Here is a 20,648-nt window from a genome sequence, read left to right on the forward strand (position 1 = left end):
CAAATCAAAATTAACTTAACTTACAAATTCTACAATAAATCCAAACCAAACAGGAAGAAAGTTCTAGACCAGAGCCATATTCTGTGGCTTTATTAAGTCAGAATTTTCAGAAGTTCACACAACCGTCCAACAGCAGCCTGAGAAACTGAGGGCAGACATATGTTCAGTCTGCAAGAGCGATTTTGCCCTCAAGTGAGAGAGGCAATCATGAGAGAAAAGGGAGAAATGCCTGCTGCCCGCCTGGTCTGGAGTCAGGAGACTGGACGAGGCGACCCTAGCAGACCACAAGGGCCAAAAGCCAGTCTCATTCCACCCCCACAGCTTCCACTACTGTCCTCCGTGACCCTTCCTCATCTGGCAACCAGCTGTTCCTGATCTTATCAAAGAGGATGAGCAGCTGACAGGGGCGTGGAGCAGGGGCAGGAGGGAGTGTTTGCTCTGGGCTTTCTGGGTGAGGGAGACAAGCCCTCACTTTCCGTCTGGGATTACAGGGATCCCGCGGTCTTTTACTCAGCCCAAACCTGCTGTGTGCTGTCAGAAAGCGCCCGCGCCTTCCGTGGCCCGTCTGTGCCCTTGACCGTTCTGTCGTTGTCACCGGGCCTCAGCTGCCCCATGGGGTCTGAGTCATTCTTTTGGGAGTCAGAGCCAACTTGGGGATCAGAGACTCTGTAGAAAAGTACCAGTCAGCATTTCGGGAAGGGACCAGGGAGAACAGTGGGCTGGGGGAGGGTTCTGTGCACAGGGTCCTCCCTTTCCCACCCAGGGCGTGAGCAACCAGGGGTTACTTGGCACATTTTGACCACAAAACATTCTTGTTATCAAAGACATGCATAGCCCTATTTGTAAAACAGATAAAAGGAGTCATGCTCCAACTGGTGCAGACCAGGGTCCTGTGAGCTTCTCACCCACTGCCTGCATTCCTGAACAGCCCCTGGGGTCCTCAGGCTCCAGGAACTCCGTGTGGGAGCCCCTGTGTCCAGGCCAGTCCCAATCTTCAATGAGTATTACTAAAGAACATGTCGTTGTCAGTGGGCCTTCCTGACAAGGGATTTAATCTGAGTTTTATTGCATGATAATGCAAATGTCTCCAATTGGGTTTTAAGCTCTAAATGTAATTTCAGTGAAACCATTTGCTTGTTTTACTCTACCAGGAAAAGCTCCCCCCAGCTCCCAGCCTGCTTTCTCACTTATAAAATGAAAAGTATGGACTAGATTGAATACAAAATCACTTCCAGCTCCAGTACCCCCCTGCTTCTCTGTTTCTTTTTCTATAAACCAGCATACCCAGTTGTTATGAACTTGGACTCTGGAATCAGATTGATTAGGTTGCACGTCCAGCTCTGCTACTTGCTGGCGGTGTGACCTTGGATGAGTTACTTAGCCACTCTGTTCCTCAATGGCCTCATCTGCAAGAATTGCTTTTATCAGAGGCTGTTGTGAAGAGTCAATGAGAGGGTTGACAGCAGGGCCAGCCCACAGCAAGCACTCTGTGGACATTAGCTGTCATTCCTAGAAGGTGTCGGACATGGAAGGGGTGGGGAGGTTGATCTATACTCCATCTCCTAGAACAGAAGCATCACTCTTGAGTATGACTGTCTCCTAAGCTAGAGACCGCTCAGGTCAGTAAGGTGGAGCTGGTTTTGCTATGTGCTAAGACTTTGTTCCTAAGCTGTGGTTTAGGGTTTGGCTCAAAATCCCTCTGCTGGCCTTCCGGTAACCCTGGAGGAAGTGTTCATGGGGCATGTCTGGGCTCTTCCAAGGAAGATGGGGTGACCATGCTCAGAATACAAGGAATATCAAGAAAGGTTCATTCCAACAGGAGTTCTAAGGTTGCCCAGGAAGAGGCGGGTGCAGTGATAGCCTCAACTCAGGTACACTGATTTGGCACCAGGGTTTCGGGGTGTGGAGGGCATAGACTAGTTGGATATAGAATAAGGTGTGGGGTCCAGGCTCAGAGTAGGGGGCTGTGGAGATGAGGAGGAAAAGGGAGGACTCAGAGAGACATGATAGAGGAAAGACCAGAAGATTTGGAAAGAAAGGGATGCATGGTTGGGACAGAGGCAGCCTTAAGAGGAAAGAGCATAGGGCTTGAAATCAGCAGCCCTCGACTTCACTAAGCAGCTATATGGCTGCTGGTCTAAGAGTTAACTTCTGTGAGCCTTAATTGCTTCACCTGTAAAATGGGCTATCACATGCATCCCCCTTATTGAATTCTGAGACTGCTTGAGGTCACGAGCAATGTAATATATTTATAAGCCACGAGTCCAATTAAAATGTGGATTTTTTTCCAGTTTTTTTTCAGATTTTATTTATTTATGACAGAGAGAGATCGCAAGAGAGGGAATACAAGCAGAGGGAGCTGGAAAGAGAGAAGCAGGCTTCTCACTGAGCAGGGAGCCTGATAACAGGGCTCAATCCCAGGAGGCTGGGATCCTGACCTGAGCCGAAGGCAGATGCTTAACGACTGAGCCACCCAAGCACCCCATTTTTTCCAGTTTTTATTTAGATATAACGGACACGCAACACTGTAGAAGTTTAAGGTATACAGCAGAATGACTCGGCGTATGGGTCTCTTGCAAAGTGACTATCAAAATAGGAATAATTAACACCCAATCCATGGTGGCCTTTTCATTTTGCTGTTTATTTTTTTGGCCTATGCAAGGTTTTTAGTTTCATATAGTCCCAGTTATTTTTTATTTTGTTGTTTATGCTTTAGGCGTCATATCCAAAAAGAAGATCATTTCCAAGACCCATGTCAAGAAACTTCTTCCCTATGTTTTCTTCCAAGGGTTTTATGGTTTCAGTTCTTACATTTAAGTCTTTCATCCATTAAAGAGTTAATTTTTGTGAGCAGTATAAGATAGTTTTCTTCTTTTATGTCTGAATGTCCAATTGTCCCAGCACCATTTGTTGATGAGATTGTCTTTTCTCCACTGAGTATTTTTTTTTAATTTCTTTTCAACGTAACAGTATTCATTGTTTTTGCACCACACCCAGTGCCCCATGCAATACGTGCCCTCCCTAAATCCCACCAACTGGTTGCCCCAAACTCCCACCCCCCGCCACTTAGTATTCTTGGCTCCTTGGTCAAAGATTACTTGACTATATGCATAGTCATGAACTATATGCATGAACGAATTTATTTCTGGACTCTTAAATCTGTTCTATTGGTCTCTGGGTCCGTTTTCATGCTGGTGCCAAGCCATTTTGATTAATATAGCCTTATAATATAGTTTGAAATCTGGAAGTCTGTTGGCTTCAGCTTTGTTCTTCTTCCTCAGAATTGCTTTGGCTATTCTTTTGTGGTTCCATGGAAACTTTTCTATTGTTTTTTTCTACTCCTGTGAAAAAAAGGCTATTGGAATCTTGATAGGGATTGCATTGAATCTACAGATGGTTTTAGGTAGTATGGCCAGTTTAACAATGTTAATTTTTCCAATCCATGCACACAGATATCTTTCCATGTATTTATATCTTCTCCAATTTCTTTCATCCATGTCTTATAGTTTCCAGTGTACAGGTCTTTCTTTTCCTTGGTTAAATTTATTTCTCAGTATTTTGTTGGCTTTGATGCTAATGAGACCATTTGCATAATTTTTCTTTCAGATAATTCATTGTGAGTGTGTAGGAACACTACTGATTTTTGTATGTTGACTTTATATCCCACAATTTCACTGAATTCATTGATTAGATCTAATGGTTATTTGGTGGTGTCTTTAAGATTTTCTATATATAAAGTCATATCATCTGCAAAGAGAGACAATCTTACTTCTTCCTTTTCCAATTCTGATGGCTTCAATTTTTTTTTTTTTTTGCCTGATTTCTCAGGTGAGGACTTCTAGTACTTGGTTAGATAGGAGCCATAAGAGTAGGCACCCTTGGGACACCTGGGTGGCTTAGTTGATTAAGAGTAGGCACCCTTGTCTTGATCCCATCTTAGAGGAAAATTTTTAACCTTTCACCACTGAGTTTGATGTTAGCTGTGGGCATGCTTGTTGATAGTTTTTATCATGAATGGTGTTGAGTTTTTCAAAAGCTTTTTCTGAATTTATTGAGATGATCATATGATTTTTATCTTTTGTCATATTAATGTGATATATAACATTTATTGATTTCCATATGTTGAACCAAACTCGTATGCCAGGGATGAATCCCACTTGACTACAATGTATGGTCTTTTTAATGTGCTGCTGAATTCAACTTGCTAGTATTTTCCTTTTGTTTTTCCTTTTATTTTTTATTTTTTTTTTTATTCATTTCAGAGGTAGAATTTAATGATTCATCAGTAGCATATTACACCCAGTGGTCATTACATCGAGTGCACTCCTTAATGCCCCTCCCACCAATTATCCCTTCCTCTCACCCACCTCTCTTCTGGCAACCCTCAGTTTGTTTCCTAGAGTTTGCCATCTCTTATGGTTTACCTCCCTCTCAACTTTTATCTTATTTTATTTTTCCTTCCCTTCCCCTATGTTCATCTGTTTTGTTACTTAAATTCTACATATGAGTGAAATCATATGGTATTTGTTTTTCTCTTACTTATTTCACTTAGCATAATACCCTCTAGTTCCATTCATGTCGTTGCAAATGGCAAGATTTCATTTTTTTCCACTGTTTTCTTATTTTATTTTTTATAATGTTTTGTTACATTATGTTAGTCACCATACAATACATCATTTGTTGTTGTTTTTTTCTTTTCAGCATAACAGAATTTATTGTTTTTGCACCACACCCAGTGTTCCATGCAATACGTGCCCTCAATATCCACCACCTGGCTCCCCCAACCTTACACCACCCCCCGCCCCTTCAAAACCCTCAGATTGTTTTTCAGAGTCCATAGTCTCTCATAGTTCACCTCCCCTTCCAATTTCCCTCAACTCCCTTCTCCTCTCCATCTCCTCTTGTCCTCCATGCTATTTGTTATGCTCCACAAATAAGTGAAACCATATGATACTTGACTCTCTCTGCTTGACTTATTTCACTCAGCATAATCTCTTCCAGTCCCATCCATGTTGCTACAAAAGTTGGGTATTCATCCTTTCTGATGGAGGCATAATACTCCATAGTGTATATGAACCACATCTTCCTTATCCATTCGTCCATTGAAGGGCATCTTGGTTCTTTCCACAGTTTGGCAACCGTGGCCATTGCTGCTATAAACATTGGGGGACAGATGGCCCTTCTTTTCACTACATCTGTATCTTTGGGGTAAATACTCAGTAGTGCAATTGCAAGGTCATAGGGAAGCTCTATTTTTAATTTCTTAAGGAATCTCCACACTGTTCTCCAAAGTGGCTGCACCAACTTGCATTCCCACCAAGAGTGTGAAAGGGTTCCCCTTTCTCCACATCCTCTCCAACACAAGTTGTTTCCTGTCTTGCTAATTTTGGCCATTCTAACTGGTGTAAGGTGGTATCTCAATGTGGTTTTAATTTGAATCTCCCTGAGGGCTAGTGATGATGAACATTTTTTCATGTGTCTTTTAGCCATTTGTATGTCTTCATTGGAGAAGTGTCTATTCATATCTTCTGCCCATTTTTTGATATTATTAAATATACAGTGTAAAAAAGACAGTCTCTTCAATAAATGGTGCTGGGAAAATTGGACAGCTATATGTAGAACAATGAAACTCTACCATTCTCTTACACCAAAGATAAACTCAAAATGGATAAAAGACCTCAATGTGAGACAGGAATCCATCAGAATCCTAAAGGAGAGCATAGGCAGTAACCTCTTCGATATCAGCCACAGCAACTTCTTTCAAGATATGTCTCCAAAGGCAAAGTAAACAAAAGCAAAAATGAACTTTTGGGACTTCATCAAGATCAAAAGCTTCTTCTGCACAGCAAAAGAAATAGTCAACAAAACAAAGAGGCAACCCACGGAATGGGAGAAGATATTTGCAAATGACAGTACAGACAAAAGGTTGATATCCAGGATCTATAAAGAACTTCTCAAACTCAACATCATTTGTTTTTGATGGACTGTTCCATGACTCATTGTTCACATATAATACCCAGTTCTCCATGCAATACATGCCCTCTTTAATACCATCACCATGCTAACCCATTCTTCCAAGCCACTCCCCTCTAAAACCCCCCATTTGATTCCCAGAGTCCATAGTCTATCATGGCTCATCTCCCCCCTCTGATTTCTCCCCTTCATTTTTCCCTTCCTTCTCCTAATATCCTCCATGCTATTCCTTATGTTCCACAAATATGTGAAACCGTATAATAATTGACTTTCTCTGCTTGACTTATTTCACTTGGCGTAATCTCCTCCAGTTCCATCCATGTTGATCCAAATATTGGGTATTCATCCTTTCTGATGGCTGAGTAATATTCCACTGTATATGTATACCACATCTTCTTTATCCTTTTGTCTGTCAATGAACATCTGGCTCATTCCATATTTTGGCTATTGTGGAAACTGCTGCTATAAATATTGGGGTGCATGTGTCCCTTTGAATCATTATGTTTGTATCCTTGAAATAAATACCTAGCAATGGAGTTGCTGGGTCTCTATTTTTAAATTTTGAGGAACCTCCATACTGTTTTCCAGAGTGACTGCACCAGCTTGCATTCCCACCAACAACATAGGAGGGTTCCCCTTTCCCCACATCCTCACCAACATCTTTCATTTCCTGACTCATTAATTTTAGCCATTCTGACTGATGTGAGGTGGTATCTCACTGTCGTTTTGATTTGTATTTCCCTGATGCCAAGTGATGTTGAACATTCTTTCATGTGTGTGTCTTATCTGGAGAAATGTCTATTCATGTCTTCTGCCCATATCTTGACTGGATTCTTTGTTTTCTGAGTGTGGGGTTTGATACATTCTTCATAGATTTTGGATACTAGCTCTTTATCTAATAAAACATATTTATCTAATAAAACATGGGTATTAAAGAGGGCATGTATTGCATGGAGCACTGGGTATAAATAAAACATCTCTATGTGTTCATTCTGTAGCTTGCCTTTTAGTTTTGTCCATTGTTTCCTTTGTGCAAAAGCTTTTTATCTTGATGAAGTCCCAATAGTTCATTTTTTATTTTGTTTGTATTGCTTTTGAGACATGTCTAGCAAGAACTTGTTGTTAGTATTTTCTCCAGGATTTTTGCATCTATATTGATCAGGGACATGGCCTCTACTTTCCTTTTCTTTTAATGTCCTTGTCTGGTTTTTTATCAGGGTATGCTGGCCTGGTAAAATGAGTTTGGGAGTGACCCTTCCTTTTTTGTTTTTTAGAAGAGTTTGAGAAAGATTGCCTTCTTTCTTTTTTAAATGTTCAGTAAAATTCACAAGGGAAACCATCTGGTCCTGGACATCTCTTTGTAGGAAATTTTTGATGACTGATTCAATCTCCTGACCAGTAATTGGTCTGCTTAGATTTTCTATTTCTTTCTTATTCAGTCTGAGTAGGTTGTATGTTTCTAGGAGTATATCCATTTCTTGTGGGATGCCTGGATGGTTGTCACATAGATGTTCAGAAGAGCATTTTATAATCCTTTCTTTGCATTTCTATGTTACCAGTGATTGCACCTCCTTTTTCATTTATAATTTCGTTAATTTGGGTCCTCTCCTTCTTTTCCTTTGTGAGTCTAATTAAGGGTTGGTCTATTTTGTTTTTCTCTTCAAAAAAGCAACTCTTAGTTTGGTTAATCTTTCTTATTCCTTATTTCATTTAATTCCACTCAAATCTTTATCATTTCCTCCCTTCTGCTAAATTTGAGCTTGGTTTGTTATTCTTCTTCTAGTTCCTTAAAATGTCAAATTAAGTGGTTTATTTGAGGTCTTTCTTTTTTCTTTCTCTAAGTGTTCATAACTATAAAATTCCCTCTGAGAACTGCTTGCATGGCTTCCCATAAGGTTCATTTTTTATTTTTCCATTTCTGTTTGTCTCAAGATATGTCTCTTTTAATTTCTTTTTTGATCCATTGATTGTTGAGGGAAGTGCTGTTTAATTTCCATGTGTTCATGAATTTCCCAATTTCCTCCTGTTATTAAGCTCTGACTTCATACTAATGAGACCAGAGAAAAGATTTGGTATGATTTCAATCTTTCTGGATTTGCTAAGACTTGTTTTGTGGCCTAACATATGATCTACCATAGAAAACATTCAGTGTGTGCTTGTGAAAAATATGTATTCTGCTATTGTTGGGAAAATGTGGATTCTTATTGATGACCAGATATGAGGGCTGAGAGAGAAGCCATCAGACTGCTCGGTGATGAGTTAGGTGGAAAATCAGGAGCCAGAGGGAAGGGAAGCAAAGGGCACTGTTTCCTATTAAGGCCGTTGTTAGCCAGGGGCTTTACACATGTTCTCATCACACCTTGCTTTTACAAAGGAGGAAACTGGGACTCAGAGAGGTTAAGTGACTTGCCCAAGGTCACACAGTAAGTGGCAAAACTAGGATTTAAACCCAAGTCTGGCCAGTTCTGAAGCCCAAGATCTCTCCATTGAACAATTGAACTGCCTACCCCACAGAGTTAGCAGAGGACGGAGGACTCAGTAGCATCAGGAGATGGACTATAATAGGCAGCTGCTCAGTGACCAGGTCCTGCCTGAACAACTTATATATTGCTTCAAGACTTCTCTCATGAACTCCGCAAAGAAGAGAGTAAGAGCCAAGGCCTACAGTGGTGATGGTTATCAGTTGGTGTGCTTCTAGCATGGTGAGTAGCATGGAGCATAGTGAGCGTGTGGTTGACAGTTTCATTCCCCGGGCAGGACAAACTGGAGCCCCAGACAGCTAGCTGCAGTTAAGATACATCATTTATTGAGATACATCACAGGCACAGACAGGAGAGCCAGGCGTGGATAGATTCAGAGAGGGGTTGGGTCTGGTGGGAGACTGGGGAGGTTGAAAGGCCTTCAGGGACCACTCACAACTTCCCTCCTTCCTCCGCAAGCCTGCCCTGAACACAGAGCAGAAGAACAGAGGAACTGAGGGAAATCCAACCTCCTCTCAGTGATCAAAAGTTCACCTCCAGATCACTCAAATACATTGCTCAGGGTGGTGGCCTTAATCTCCCATCCCATCACATTGCAGAAGCAAGGAGAAAACGTGGGTAGATTTGCACCTTCCCAAAATGCAGATCGCATGCAAAGAGTCTGGCATGCAGATACACCGGACCTGTGGTCCTGGGTCTGTTCCCGTTCCTATGGAGGTGGGTGGGGTGGGATGAGTACAGCAAGGAGGAAACTGCAGGGGCCCCAGCTTGCAAGTCTGAAAAGCTAATACCTCCGGCTTGATGTCTTGACCGTGGTGGTCTTCCGCAGGATGGAGGTGCCCCCAGAGACGGCCCCTCCCTTGACAGTGCTGAATCCGCCCTTGCTAGCACCCCCACCCCCACCCAGGGACATGCCACCCCCAAAGCTGGCCGCACCGCCTCCGCACACCGTGGTGGAGTTGCCAGTCACCGCTGTAAGACAAAGGGTCTGGGTAAGGCAGGGCAGCCACACTGAAAGGGGGAGGGGGACTTACAGAAACCAATGAGGGATGGGAACAAGCAGGCAGTGGAGCCCTGGGAAACTGATGGAGAAGGTGGGGCAGTAAACTCATTCTTTGGGAACCCCCAAACTTGTCTCCAGGGGCTCAGGTAGAGGGCAATGTGCTTCTGGCCAAGGACAGATTGAGTGGACTGAGCAGAGGACCAGGGCTGAGCCTGAGGCCAGGGAAGGCAGCAAAATACTCACAAATGCTGACGGCACTGGGACATTCTCCAGACATCCTGCAGAAACCGAAATAGCAGGAGAAGGGTCAGTGGTCCCCAGAGCCCAGGTGAAAACCTTCTCCCTCCTTCCCCTTTCCCACTCTCTGCCTTCACGGTAGGTCAATTCAGTGAGTCAACTCTCGAGCCAGGGTCCACAAGACAAGATCAGGAGACATGAGAAACAGGTGCATGTGGCTGTGCTGGGCCTTGTGGCCCTTCCAGCAGGTGCCACAGAGAAAGCAGAGCCACAACAGGCCAAGTGACACCAGCCTCCCCTGTCCTGCCTTCTTCTGCATGCACATCACAGACAGCAAACAAAGCTCATGCCAAAACAAAGCTTCCCGGTTTCTGGCTCAAATGACTTTCTGTACATCTCACACCTTCCCAAGGATAAAGATGATTAAATTTTTTTTCAAAGCTTCAGAGGTGGTGGAATCCGGTGTTGGAAGAAGAAACCTCACTTCTGTAGGGCTGCTGACCTCTGTAAGAATTACTGATTGTCCTGCCAACTGAAGAGATGTGCAGCAGAGGCAGTGAACCCAAGTGGAAAGTCTGCTGTGGGTGATGAGTTAGGAGCCCAGCTTCCTGGTTCCTCCCTTCTCTCCCTACCCCTAGCACAGAGCCAATGATGACACAGGCTCTCCCACAGGGCAGAGCTATAATGCCCTCCAAATCAGGGCAGGCAGGGGCCCCCACCTGCTCTCCTCGCTCTCCAACAGCTTGCGGTAGGTGGCGATCTCCACGTCCAAGGCCAGTTTGACATTCATGAGAGCCTGGTAGTCACGCAGCAGCCGGGCCAGGTCCTCCTTGGCCTGGTGCAGGGCCATGTCCAGGTCCCCAAGCTTCTTCTGAGCATCCTTCAATGCCATATCCCCACGCTGCTCCGCTTCTGCGATGGCAGCCTGCAGCTGCTGGCACTGCCCAACGGAGGAGAGGTGTTGGGAACATTCTCCAGGGTCATCACATCCATCTCTCTGCCCTCAAACCAGATACCACCATTCCCCCACCCATCCCCCCCAGACCCCAACTAACTGAGAAAAAAGGAAAGCAGAAATATTCTCCTCAGAGAATAGATACTATTACCCAAGCAGGGTCATGTAGCACTACTGAGAAAGTCCTTATTGAAGTCTAATCTTAGTCCCTCCTGCTGCAACTCAGCCCAGTGCCTCAATAGAGATAGAATAAATAATATAACCTCACCATTAACTAAATGCTTCACTCCGATCTGGGGGAAAGCCCAAGCTTTTAGCCATATCCTAGAAGGAATCAGCACCTATGACCTGGATACTTGAACTGTCAGCCTCTTGCTCTGATCGCCTAGAGATGGGATCAGGCTCCCTGGAGGAGATCCTCTCACCTGCTCCACCTCTAAAATACTATGTGACCTTGAACAAGTTCCTATCCTCCTCCCGGCCTTAGTTTCTTACCCTATAAAAGGACTGTGTTGATTTTAACAGTCCAGCTCATTTGAGCGTGTCCCATCCCTCAGAAAAAGAGAAGTTCTCACCCCTCAGCATGACAATAGAGAAGGTCCTCACCTCTGCCAAGCCATACCTGACCCCCAGGCTCCTCACCAAAGACTCACCTGCTTCTTAACCGCATCCACCTCGCCCTGCAGCCTCTGGACAGTGCGAGTGAGCTCAGCAATCTCATTCTTAGTGTCCCGCAGGCTGTCCCCATGCTTCCCAGCTGTCACCTGCAGCTCTTCATACTGGAGACCAAAAAAGTGGCAGTGACCTGTCAGTTCCAGGCCCTCCTGGATAACAAGTTGCCCCAGGCCCACCCTCACTGCTAGAGCCCCACCCCTGTTCCTACCACTTCAGCTGGCGTGTCTAGCCCCAGGCTTCTCACAGTGGCAGAAGTTCTGTATCTGTCCCAGCCCACACACCTGACCAGCTGTTCTCCTCACCTTGGTCTGGTACCAAGCCTCAGCCTCAGCCCTGCTCCTCTGGGCAATCAGCTCATACTGGGCCTTGACCTCAGCAATGATGCTATCCAGGTCAAGTCTGCGATTGTTGTCCATAGAAAGGATGACATTGGTGTCAGACACGTGGGTCTGCACTTGGCTCAGCTCCTGCAGAAAAAGAGATAGCTGCCACCAGCGCCCCTCATCCAGGCCCCCAGGAGACAACCGAGGAATGAAGGACGGGGCCCCAGGTGGCAAGAGGAGGCTTGTGCTCTACCCCAGGCTCCAGCCTAGAAGGAAAGACCTAATTCTCTCCAGCTGGGAAATGGGCTCTCATTTTTATAAATATCATTCCTTGTTGTGGATTTACAGGTTTCCAAGAGATTAAAGAAGGGGAAAGAATGTGTACCTACTGCACCCAAACCTGGTGCCAGCCCCTGTCATCCTCAGAATGCCCTGGGAGGCAGGCCAGGCCACTTTTGTCAACTTGGGAAAAGTCTCCCCTCTGACGGGGGCAGACAGTAGGATCCAAGGAACTGAACATAGGCCTGATTCAAACCCCTCTCTCCAATCAGCCAGCTAACCCCCTGCACCACCATTCACAGTGGTCCTGACACTTTCCTTGGTTAGGAAAGAGGCTTGGGAAAGAAAAGTGACACATCCAAGGTCATCAGATCCAAGGTCATCCAGTCCAGTCCTGGGGCCAAGACTGGAACCAGTCAGTTGAGCAACAAATTCCCAGATGGTTTCCTCTAGACTATACTGACATTTATAGACCATGGTGATGTTCTTGGACCCTCCCTGAGTTTCTAGGACCATTGATTTTGACATATAAACAGGCATTTAAAGATGCCATGAGCAGCAGGTTTAGTTTCAGCAGTTCTGTGCTCTGGCTTTGAGTTCAGCTCTATCACTAGTTCATTTGAATGGGCTCCCAGCTGAGCTCTGCCTCCATCTCTCCCACGGTCCTTCCTGTCCTGGGCTGTCGACCAACTGCCCAAACCACAGTGGCTCCCAGAGGGGAGAGAATCTTCTGTTTGTGAGTCAACACCTTGTATGCTCTGGTCTTGCCCCCAGCTTTCCTGCCGCCAGTGGGATTATAACCGATAAAGCTGGAATATTAGAGCGCACTGACCAAGCATTTCCTGTGAGCAGGCGCTGTGTTAAGCACTTAACAGACACCAACTTGTTACAAGCCCTTTTCCAATAGCACAAAGAATGACGTGACCTGCCCCAAATCATAAACAGTCTTAAACTTTGGGAGTCTGACTCCAGAACCTGAGGTGGCATGACTAAAAGAGAGATAGAAGCCGAAAAAGAACAACCAAATCCAGAACTGCCATCCATACTGACACAGATTTAGATTATTAAGATGCGTTATCATTTGAGAGGTGGAATGGGTGGGGAGGAAGGGGCGAACATCCAACTCATGAAAGGTTTGCCGTTGAGTGAAAATACATGAGCTCTGGAGACAGGCAAAGCGAAGTTCAAGTCCCCAGCCTGCCATTCCCTAGCTGTGTGACCGGGGTGGAACTTCCTGACGCCTCCGCCCCCTCTTCTATAAAGAGCCTGTGGTGATCCTTCCTCGTGGGGTTGATGTAAGGATTCAGATCCGTTTGTGGCCTATGGTGGGTGCTCAGTAAAATGCATTATGTGTCCACACTTCTGTGAAGGTCGGTCAAGACGTCCATGAGGCTTATTTGCTACAGATCACATCATCTTGCCACAGCGGTGATAACCCTGACTTCATCATCTTGCAGCATCACCCTTTCACCCTGCCCCGCTCAGGGTCCCTGTGCACCCCTGAGCCAGAGTGTCGTCCTGAGGAACATCAACTTGGAATTTTTAAGACAAGGAGATCTACCAAATCCCACCAAGAGTGATAGACTGAGATGATAAAAGCATTAGGTTTTCCAAAGAAACAGAGCTGACACAAGTGGAGAAGGAGAAGGAAGAGTTCCGTAGATTAAAGATATGCGTCTCCTCAGACACCAGCGACCCTGAGAGGAAGAGCATGTGGAGAGCCTCTGGGCAAGGAAGGAAAGAGCCAGAGAGGCCAAAGCATTGATACTGGAGCAGGGGCTAAATCCCACAGGAATCATCCAGGCGAGAGGGAGGGCACAAGGCTGCTTTTCTGCCCTGTAAGACATGCCAGGGGTTGGTGAGTGGCCCTCCAGATTTCCCCGAGATCTGGCTTGACCAAAACCAGAGCATGAAATCAATTAGCGAGTGCTTTATTGGCCATCACAGTTGATTCATGCAGGAGGCAACAAGGGAATGGCTGTTCTCGCCTTCATTCTCAACCCCAAAGAGGCGCAGGTAAGCCTAAATATCATTCCCTTGAAAATGAAGACATTTGCTGCTTCTGGAGCTCTGGAATCTTCCCTACTGTCTATATTTCTTATGGATCTCCAGGAGTTTCCATCCCCGTGGCAATCCCATGGCCCCCTAGGATATGCTCCTTTGGCCTGGACCCTTGAGAAGCCCAACAAGGCCAAGGCCTCTCATACTTTCTGTGTCTGTCTTGGCTTTCCATTTTCTCCTGCATCTTGCCCTTTCTAGTTTGATGACTGTTCTCCTTGATGGGAAACAGGCAAATGATGCAGTCATTAGACTTCTTCAGGTAAAACCTAACAACAACCTCCTACAAACCTCTAGAATCACAAAATGTAAGTAAGAGGCATAGAGCCAGCAAGACTTCCCTAAGGAAAGGCCAAGACAAACGGATTTCATTTTCTCCTGTGGTTGTATTACTAAAATGCTAAAGGACCAGCACAGACTTCCACAGTATTCTTGAACACAAGACAGAAAGATGTGGGCCAGATGATGATATCAAATAGATTTTCAAGTAGCTGAGGCACTTGAACCACAAATTAGTGATGAGTGGAGTGAGGTCAGCCTGGGAGAAAGATACCACCAAACGTCTAGTTCTTGCACTAGGACTCGGATCTTGGCCCTGTTGGCTTTAATGTGCTCATTGGTCACATACACTGAAATGAACATTCACACTGAACTGAAAGTTTATCAGGTCTGCAGAGAACCCCAGGCTGGGACATCATGAATATATCCAATTACCCAATGGGGTATCTCCAACATATGCATGGGGGAAATTTGTTTCAAAGTGCCCACAGTTATCTAGATGACGGGATGAAACCATAATCACATGTCACAGGGAAAATGGGACTCATTAACTCTTGCATTTGGTTTCAAAAATTCAACTGCCCAAATCCAGGAAGTTGGAAGCAGATGGATACATGTCTCACTTGAAAGCATTCATGTGAAAAAGTCCATGGAGGGGGGTGTTTAAGGAGCAAATATTGTGAAATGACTTCTAAAGATGACACATAAACTAATGCAACATTATGTGCGCGAATGCAAGTCTGTATGCTCCCTCCCTACCCCACCATTTCCCAAAGTCTGGTTTAAGAACACTGTTTCCTCAACTTCCTCATATGCCACAGATGTCAGTCCCCAGAGCACCCTGACCTCTAACACGCTGCCCTGGGAAAGGCAATGAGCCACACAGAAGACAACTCGCTTTGTTGCCTGAAGGGCAGACTCAGGGCCAATCAAGAGCAGAAGTCATGGGAAGATGATTGAAGTCAGCTTTCTTTTTTGGTCAACAGTGAAAATGCCTGCCCTGAAAAACAGTGAGCTCCCTGCCACCGGGAGGATTCAAGCCCGGGCTACATGACTCCTAGTAGCAATGAGGGAGAAAGGACTTCAGCACAGAGGGAAGGTGGGCCACGAGGCCCCTACTGAGTCCAAGTCCAGGATGCTAGGATCAATTCAGGTTAATTTCAGCCCTCTCACCCTGGTCTTCAAAACCTCCTTGTTTCCTTGGAACCCCTCTTGGATCCTGCAATCTACCTACTACCCACACCTCAACTCCTGAGCCCACCTAAAATCTCAGTCCTTTCTCTGCCATCTCTGCTCCTCCGGCCCTTGCTCCATTACAAACTGCTCTAGAAGGGAAAAGGTCTAACACAGGAGTGCAAGTCAGACTTTGAAGTCCAAGAACCAGGTTTTAATTCCAGCACTGCCTCCACCTAGCTCTGTGACCATGGGCAAGCTACCCTGAGCCTCCCTGTCCCTGATTATACAATGGAGACAATAGTAGTACCTCTATGGTGGCTTTCTTGAAAGGATTATGTAAAACTTGGCCGGGTGTCTGGCACATCCTTACCACTTAGCATGGAAGCTCGTGTTAATAAAAGGTCCAGGTTCTATTTTCCATCAGTTAAATTGCACTGGTGAATTCAGATCAGACCTCCAGGGGGGATCCCCAGGGCTATACATATATATATAATTGTCCCCATCCATTGGCCGTCTCACCATTTCATAGAGATGATTCAGGAAGTCGAGCTCCTCAGTCAAGGTGCCCACCTTGCCAGTCAGATCCATTCGGCTCATGTATGCAGCATCCACATCCTGGGGGCAAGAGAGACAGCAGGGCAGACACCTCAGTCCCCAGGGCTCTCGCCTCCCTCTGAGTCACCACAGCACCTTGGCAAGCCCGCGAACCACCTTCCCAACTCCCCTCCACCTGTTCACCTTCTTGAGCAGCACAAACTCATTCTCCGCCGCAGTGCGCTTGTTGATTTCATCCTCGTACCTGTAACATAGGAAGACTCAGGTCAGAATCAGCCTAGTTCTGCCTCCTAAAGCATTTAACCCACTTGGCTTTATGCCCCCTTGGGTCCCACGTTATCTAAGAACAACTTTGGGAAGGAGTTCTGTAATGCAGCCCACCAGTGAAGAAACTTGGGGTACAGCCATTAAATATTCCTGCCCACCCGCTTTGAGGGAACGGGCCCAGACTTTGCACAATAATATGGCAATCAAGAGCAGCCATCTCTTTGGATCAGAGCCCCTGGGAGGCTTTATAGGAATAGGCAAAGCTGTGTCAACAGTGGTTATCTTTGTGTTCACTTTCGACAGGCAGGACGTCATTTAAAACAGCTCACTTCTCTCCAACTGCTTTTGCTGAGATTTTAAGGGTTAGAGATTGCCAGTATTAAGTTATTGGGAAAGTTATGAAAGATTATACCTTAAAATTATAAATATACATATCGCTCATCATAATCTCTGACCTTTATTTGGATCTTGATTCAAACCAACCATATTTTTAAAACTTAAGACATTTACGGGACAGTTGAAAATTCAAAATGAATGGATAGTCGAGGATATTGAGGAATTACTGTTTTAAAAATTTGAGTTGTGGTTATGGCATTATGTTTATGTTTGATTAAGTCAAGCTATGCTGATGAGCCTTATGAATATAGCCAGTAAATATCTGTGAATGAAATCACACGATGGCTAGGATTTGTTTCAAGACAATAAGGGAGGAGAAAAATCAACTAGGTGTATAGATGGAATAAGACTGGCTATGAGTTAATAATTATTAAAGCTGAGTAATAAGAACGTAGAGGTTCCTTTCATATTCTCCCTACCTTGGAGTTTTTTAAATTATGAACAATACACAAATAAGTGGGACAGTTCTCCAGGAGGCACCCAAGGGAAGACGCTCTGTCTGTGCATTCCCCCAGGTGGGAACCAGGAACGTGGGAATATGGTGGCCCTCTCTGGGGAGATTTCCCACACTGTCCCTTCCTCACCCCCATGGCCCCAGCCTGTCCAGTCCTCCTCACTTGCTCTTGAAGTCCTCAAGGACATCCTGCACATTCCTCAGCTCTGAGTCCAGCCTCCCCCGATCGCTCTGGAGGTTGTCCAGCTGCCTCCGCAGGTTGCCCAAGTAGTTCTCAAAGAGGGGTTCCAGGTTGTTCCTGGTGACACCTGAGTTCTGGCCCTGCTCCTGCAGCAGGGCCCACTTGGTCTCCAGCACCTTATTCTGCTGTTCCAGGAACCGGACCTGAGCCAGGACAAGAAGGTTGGTGGGTTGGTACCATCCACTGGCCCCAGACAGGACCCAGGACTGGGCCCATCGTCACCACCATCCCCATCCAGGACCTCACAGGGCTGGTGCACAGCTGATGCATTGCTGTGGGAAGGAGCCCCTCCTCCTCAGGGAACAGCCTTCACTGGGAAAGACTGTCCAATCCAATGACAAGGACTCTAAAGAGTTAATAAACCGTAAAAGCCCCAACTCAGCCCTTTACTAGTTGGCAACAGTCAAATCACTTCACTCTGGGTCTCCCTTTCCCCTTTGGCCTGGGTAAACCGATGTTCTTGAACCCTAATTCTGCACCCAAATCAACTGTTAAAAATGCAGGTGCATATAGAATGTATGTATATATATGTATGTATATTACAAGTGTGTACATATGTGCGTGTACACACACACCCAAGGAAAGAGAAAGCAAATGTGACAAAATGTAAAAATTCATGATTCTAAAGTGAAATCAGTCAGAGAAGGACAAATACGACATGATTTCGCTCAGACGTGAAATTTAAGCAATGATACAAATGCACAAAGGAAAAAAGAGAGAGAGAAAGAAAGAAACAAACCAAGAAACAGACTCTTAACTCTAGAGAACACACTACTGGTTACCGGAAGGGACGTGGGAGGGCGGATGGGGGACATGGGCAATGGGGTTGAAGGGGAGCATTCGCAATGAGCAAGTATGGAAGTGTGGGATCGCACTGGTGTATGCCTGAAACTAATACAATACTCTGCGTTTGGAACTAAAATTGCATTAGATTAAGTTAAATTTTAAAATTTGGTGAATCTGGGTGAAAAATATAGAGAAATCTATTGTACTGTTCTAACAACTTTTCTATAAATTTGACTTTAAATATAGCTGCTCAGCCCTGCCTCTAAAGACTTAAAAGGGGGCCCATGGCATGGACTTTCAGAGGTCCCCTGGTGCGTTCTCTACCCAGCAAAAGACATGGGACAGGGTCAACTTCACAGATGCCCAGCTCCTAGAACATGATGCTGAGAGCCAGAGAAAGGTTTTTCTTGTTTGACCTCTGGGACAGTCCCACAGGAGAACCAAAAGTCACTAGGGGAGAAGGTGAGGAGGTGGGCGGAACTGCTTGCTTCACCTTCTGCAGTCCGGTTTCTCCAGGTCCAACCTCCACAGCACCCCAGGCCCAAAGTCACATGGCCTGGGAACCATGAAGCAGGTGCACCCACCACAAACAGCAACAAGGTCTCTTAATGCCAAGGACCATAGGGCCCAAGAACCTGAGCTCCAGGCCTACCTCTGCCTCCAAGTGCCTCTATGATCCTGTACAAATCACTTGTCTGCTCTAGACTTCTGTTTTCTCTTTTTTTAAATGGACAAATATCACTATTCTGATTCCTCATGGGACACTGTGGGCTTCCCAAGAGAAAGAGGACATAAATGTTCTTTGGGGACCCCGAAGTCATATGGCTATCCACCAGGACTTTCTCCATCATGGTCCCCTTGCTTGGAGACTTGTGTTAGAGGTTGACAATGCAGGAGAGTGGACCTGGAAATGCCAGACAGAAGGTACAAGAGCCACCTATTTGGTCTGGAGGCCAGGGAAGGAAGGAGTCAGGATGCTCCCGGTCTGGGACAGATCAAACTATACCCTGGGTCATGGTGCCCCGGTGATCACCCTCTTCACTGTCCATCCCAGATTGAGTTTCTGGGAACAGCAGAAACAGCAAGGAGGAATAGGAGAAGCAAAATGGTAACTTCTTCTAGAACAACACCTCAATCGTGTCCTGATCACATCTGTCAGGCCTTCTCCAACACTGAGAGAGGGGGAACAGATGGGCTCCTTGCATAACTTGTTGAACATTTGAGCTGGTTTCCCCAGCTGACCAGAGGCACTAAGGACCACCCTATTAGGAGGAGCCCTGAGGACTGTCTACTCCTTAATTGTGGGACAGGCTGCGGTGTGATCATGTCAACAACGACTGTAGGAAAGGCACAACACAGTCAAGACGGGCTCAGCAACAGCCCTTGTGACCAGAATCACCGAGCAAGGACAAGGAGACCCAGAAGGATGTCGCCAGGCCAGAGAGCTCAAAGTCATTCCATCAACCGCCCCTCAGCAGTGTGCAGCCTCCGCCCAGCACCCCCTCTCCTAGCGGCCCTGCTTCTCATCCAAGGGCCCCTCCCTGCTTCCTTCCACCCCGGCTCACCTTGTCGATGAAAGAGGCAAACTTGTTGTTGAGCGTCTTGATCTGCTCGCGCTCCTGGGTGCGCACCCGCTGGATCTCAGGGTCAATCTCCACATTGAGAGGGGTCAGCAGGCTCTGGTTGACGGTGACCTCCTGAATCCCTCCAGGGGGACAGGCTGGCCCGAATGCCTGCCGCCCAGCCCCCAGGCCCACATAGGCCCCACTGCCAAAGCCGAAGCCTCCCAGGGCCCGCCCTGATGAGGCCCCTCCAGCTACACTGACTGAGATGCTCTTGCTGCCCCCCAGGTTATAGAGGCTTCGGCTGCCAAAGCCAGCCCTACTGGGGCCACAGCGGGTCCCCCCGCCACTGCTACTGCTCCGGGACACCGTCACTGAGCTGAAGCTGGTGTGGCCCCGGGACCCACCTCCTCCACTTGCAGAGTTGGAGCTAAAGCCCCCTTTGGTGGAGTATGTCTGTCGAGACACAGAGGACCTCATGACCATCAGAGGGGCAGGAGCGCAGGCTGAGAGAGCGGAGAGGGAACGCGGTATGGGAATGCTGTGCCACCAATGGGCTTTTTATCTTTTCCCAGTTGGGCTGGCTCCTGGGCTCCAGAGACACTCCTGCCCCATTGCCCGAGGAACAGAGGGAGGGGCCCCATGGGCCAGGGGAGTCCCCTTACCCCCAGCAGCAGGGAGGGGCTGCTCCCAGTTATCATCCGTGCTCTGGAGCTGGGGCTGAGCCGAGACTGTGTGGGGCAGGATGCCACCTTCTCCCCCCTGGGGCTCTCCTGTCTTGGAACGGGATGATACAGGCTCCCACGGCCGCCCCCACCACCCAGTGGCTGGCTTGGTCTCCTCCCACCCAGCCCCGATGGCCACCGTCAATGGGGCTCTGTTCTATGGGATTTGGCCCAGGCCCCTGTCGCAAGCCAAGGCCCCAGGGCCCAGGGCTGTACAGGTGCTA

The 20,648-nt window shown here is 46.6% G+C and overlaps 1 protein-coding gene across 1 annotated transcript; it reads right to left on the minus strand.

The window, feature by feature from the left end:
- Positions 1-8,757: 8,757 nt before the first annotated feature.
- On the minus strand, positions 8,758-20,364 carry KRT79 (keratin 79). The gene is made up of 9 exons (XM_032348314.1): positions 19,703-20,364; positions 17,274-17,494; positions 16,177-16,237; positions 15,958-16,053; positions 11,626-11,790; positions 11,302-11,427; positions 10,413-10,633; positions 9,700-9,734; positions 8,758-9,425 (listed from the first exon to the last, which is right to left on the minus strand). The coding sequence occupies exons 1-9, from the start codon at positions 20,183-20,185 to the stop codon at positions 9,238-9,240; spliced, it is 1,596 nt and encodes a 531-aa protein (XP_032204205.1). The 5' UTR covers positions 20,186-20,364; the 3' UTR covers positions 8,758-9,237.
- Positions 20,365-20,648: the final 284 nt, after the last annotated feature.

Source organism: Mustela erminea, chromosome 6 (assembly GCF_009829155.1).
Source record: "Mustela erminea isolate mMusErm1 chromosome 6, mMusErm1.Pri, whole genome shotgun sequence".
NCBI classification, from domain to species: domain Eukaryota; kingdom Metazoa; phylum Chordata; class Mammalia; order Carnivora; family Mustelidae; genus Mustela; species Mustela erminea.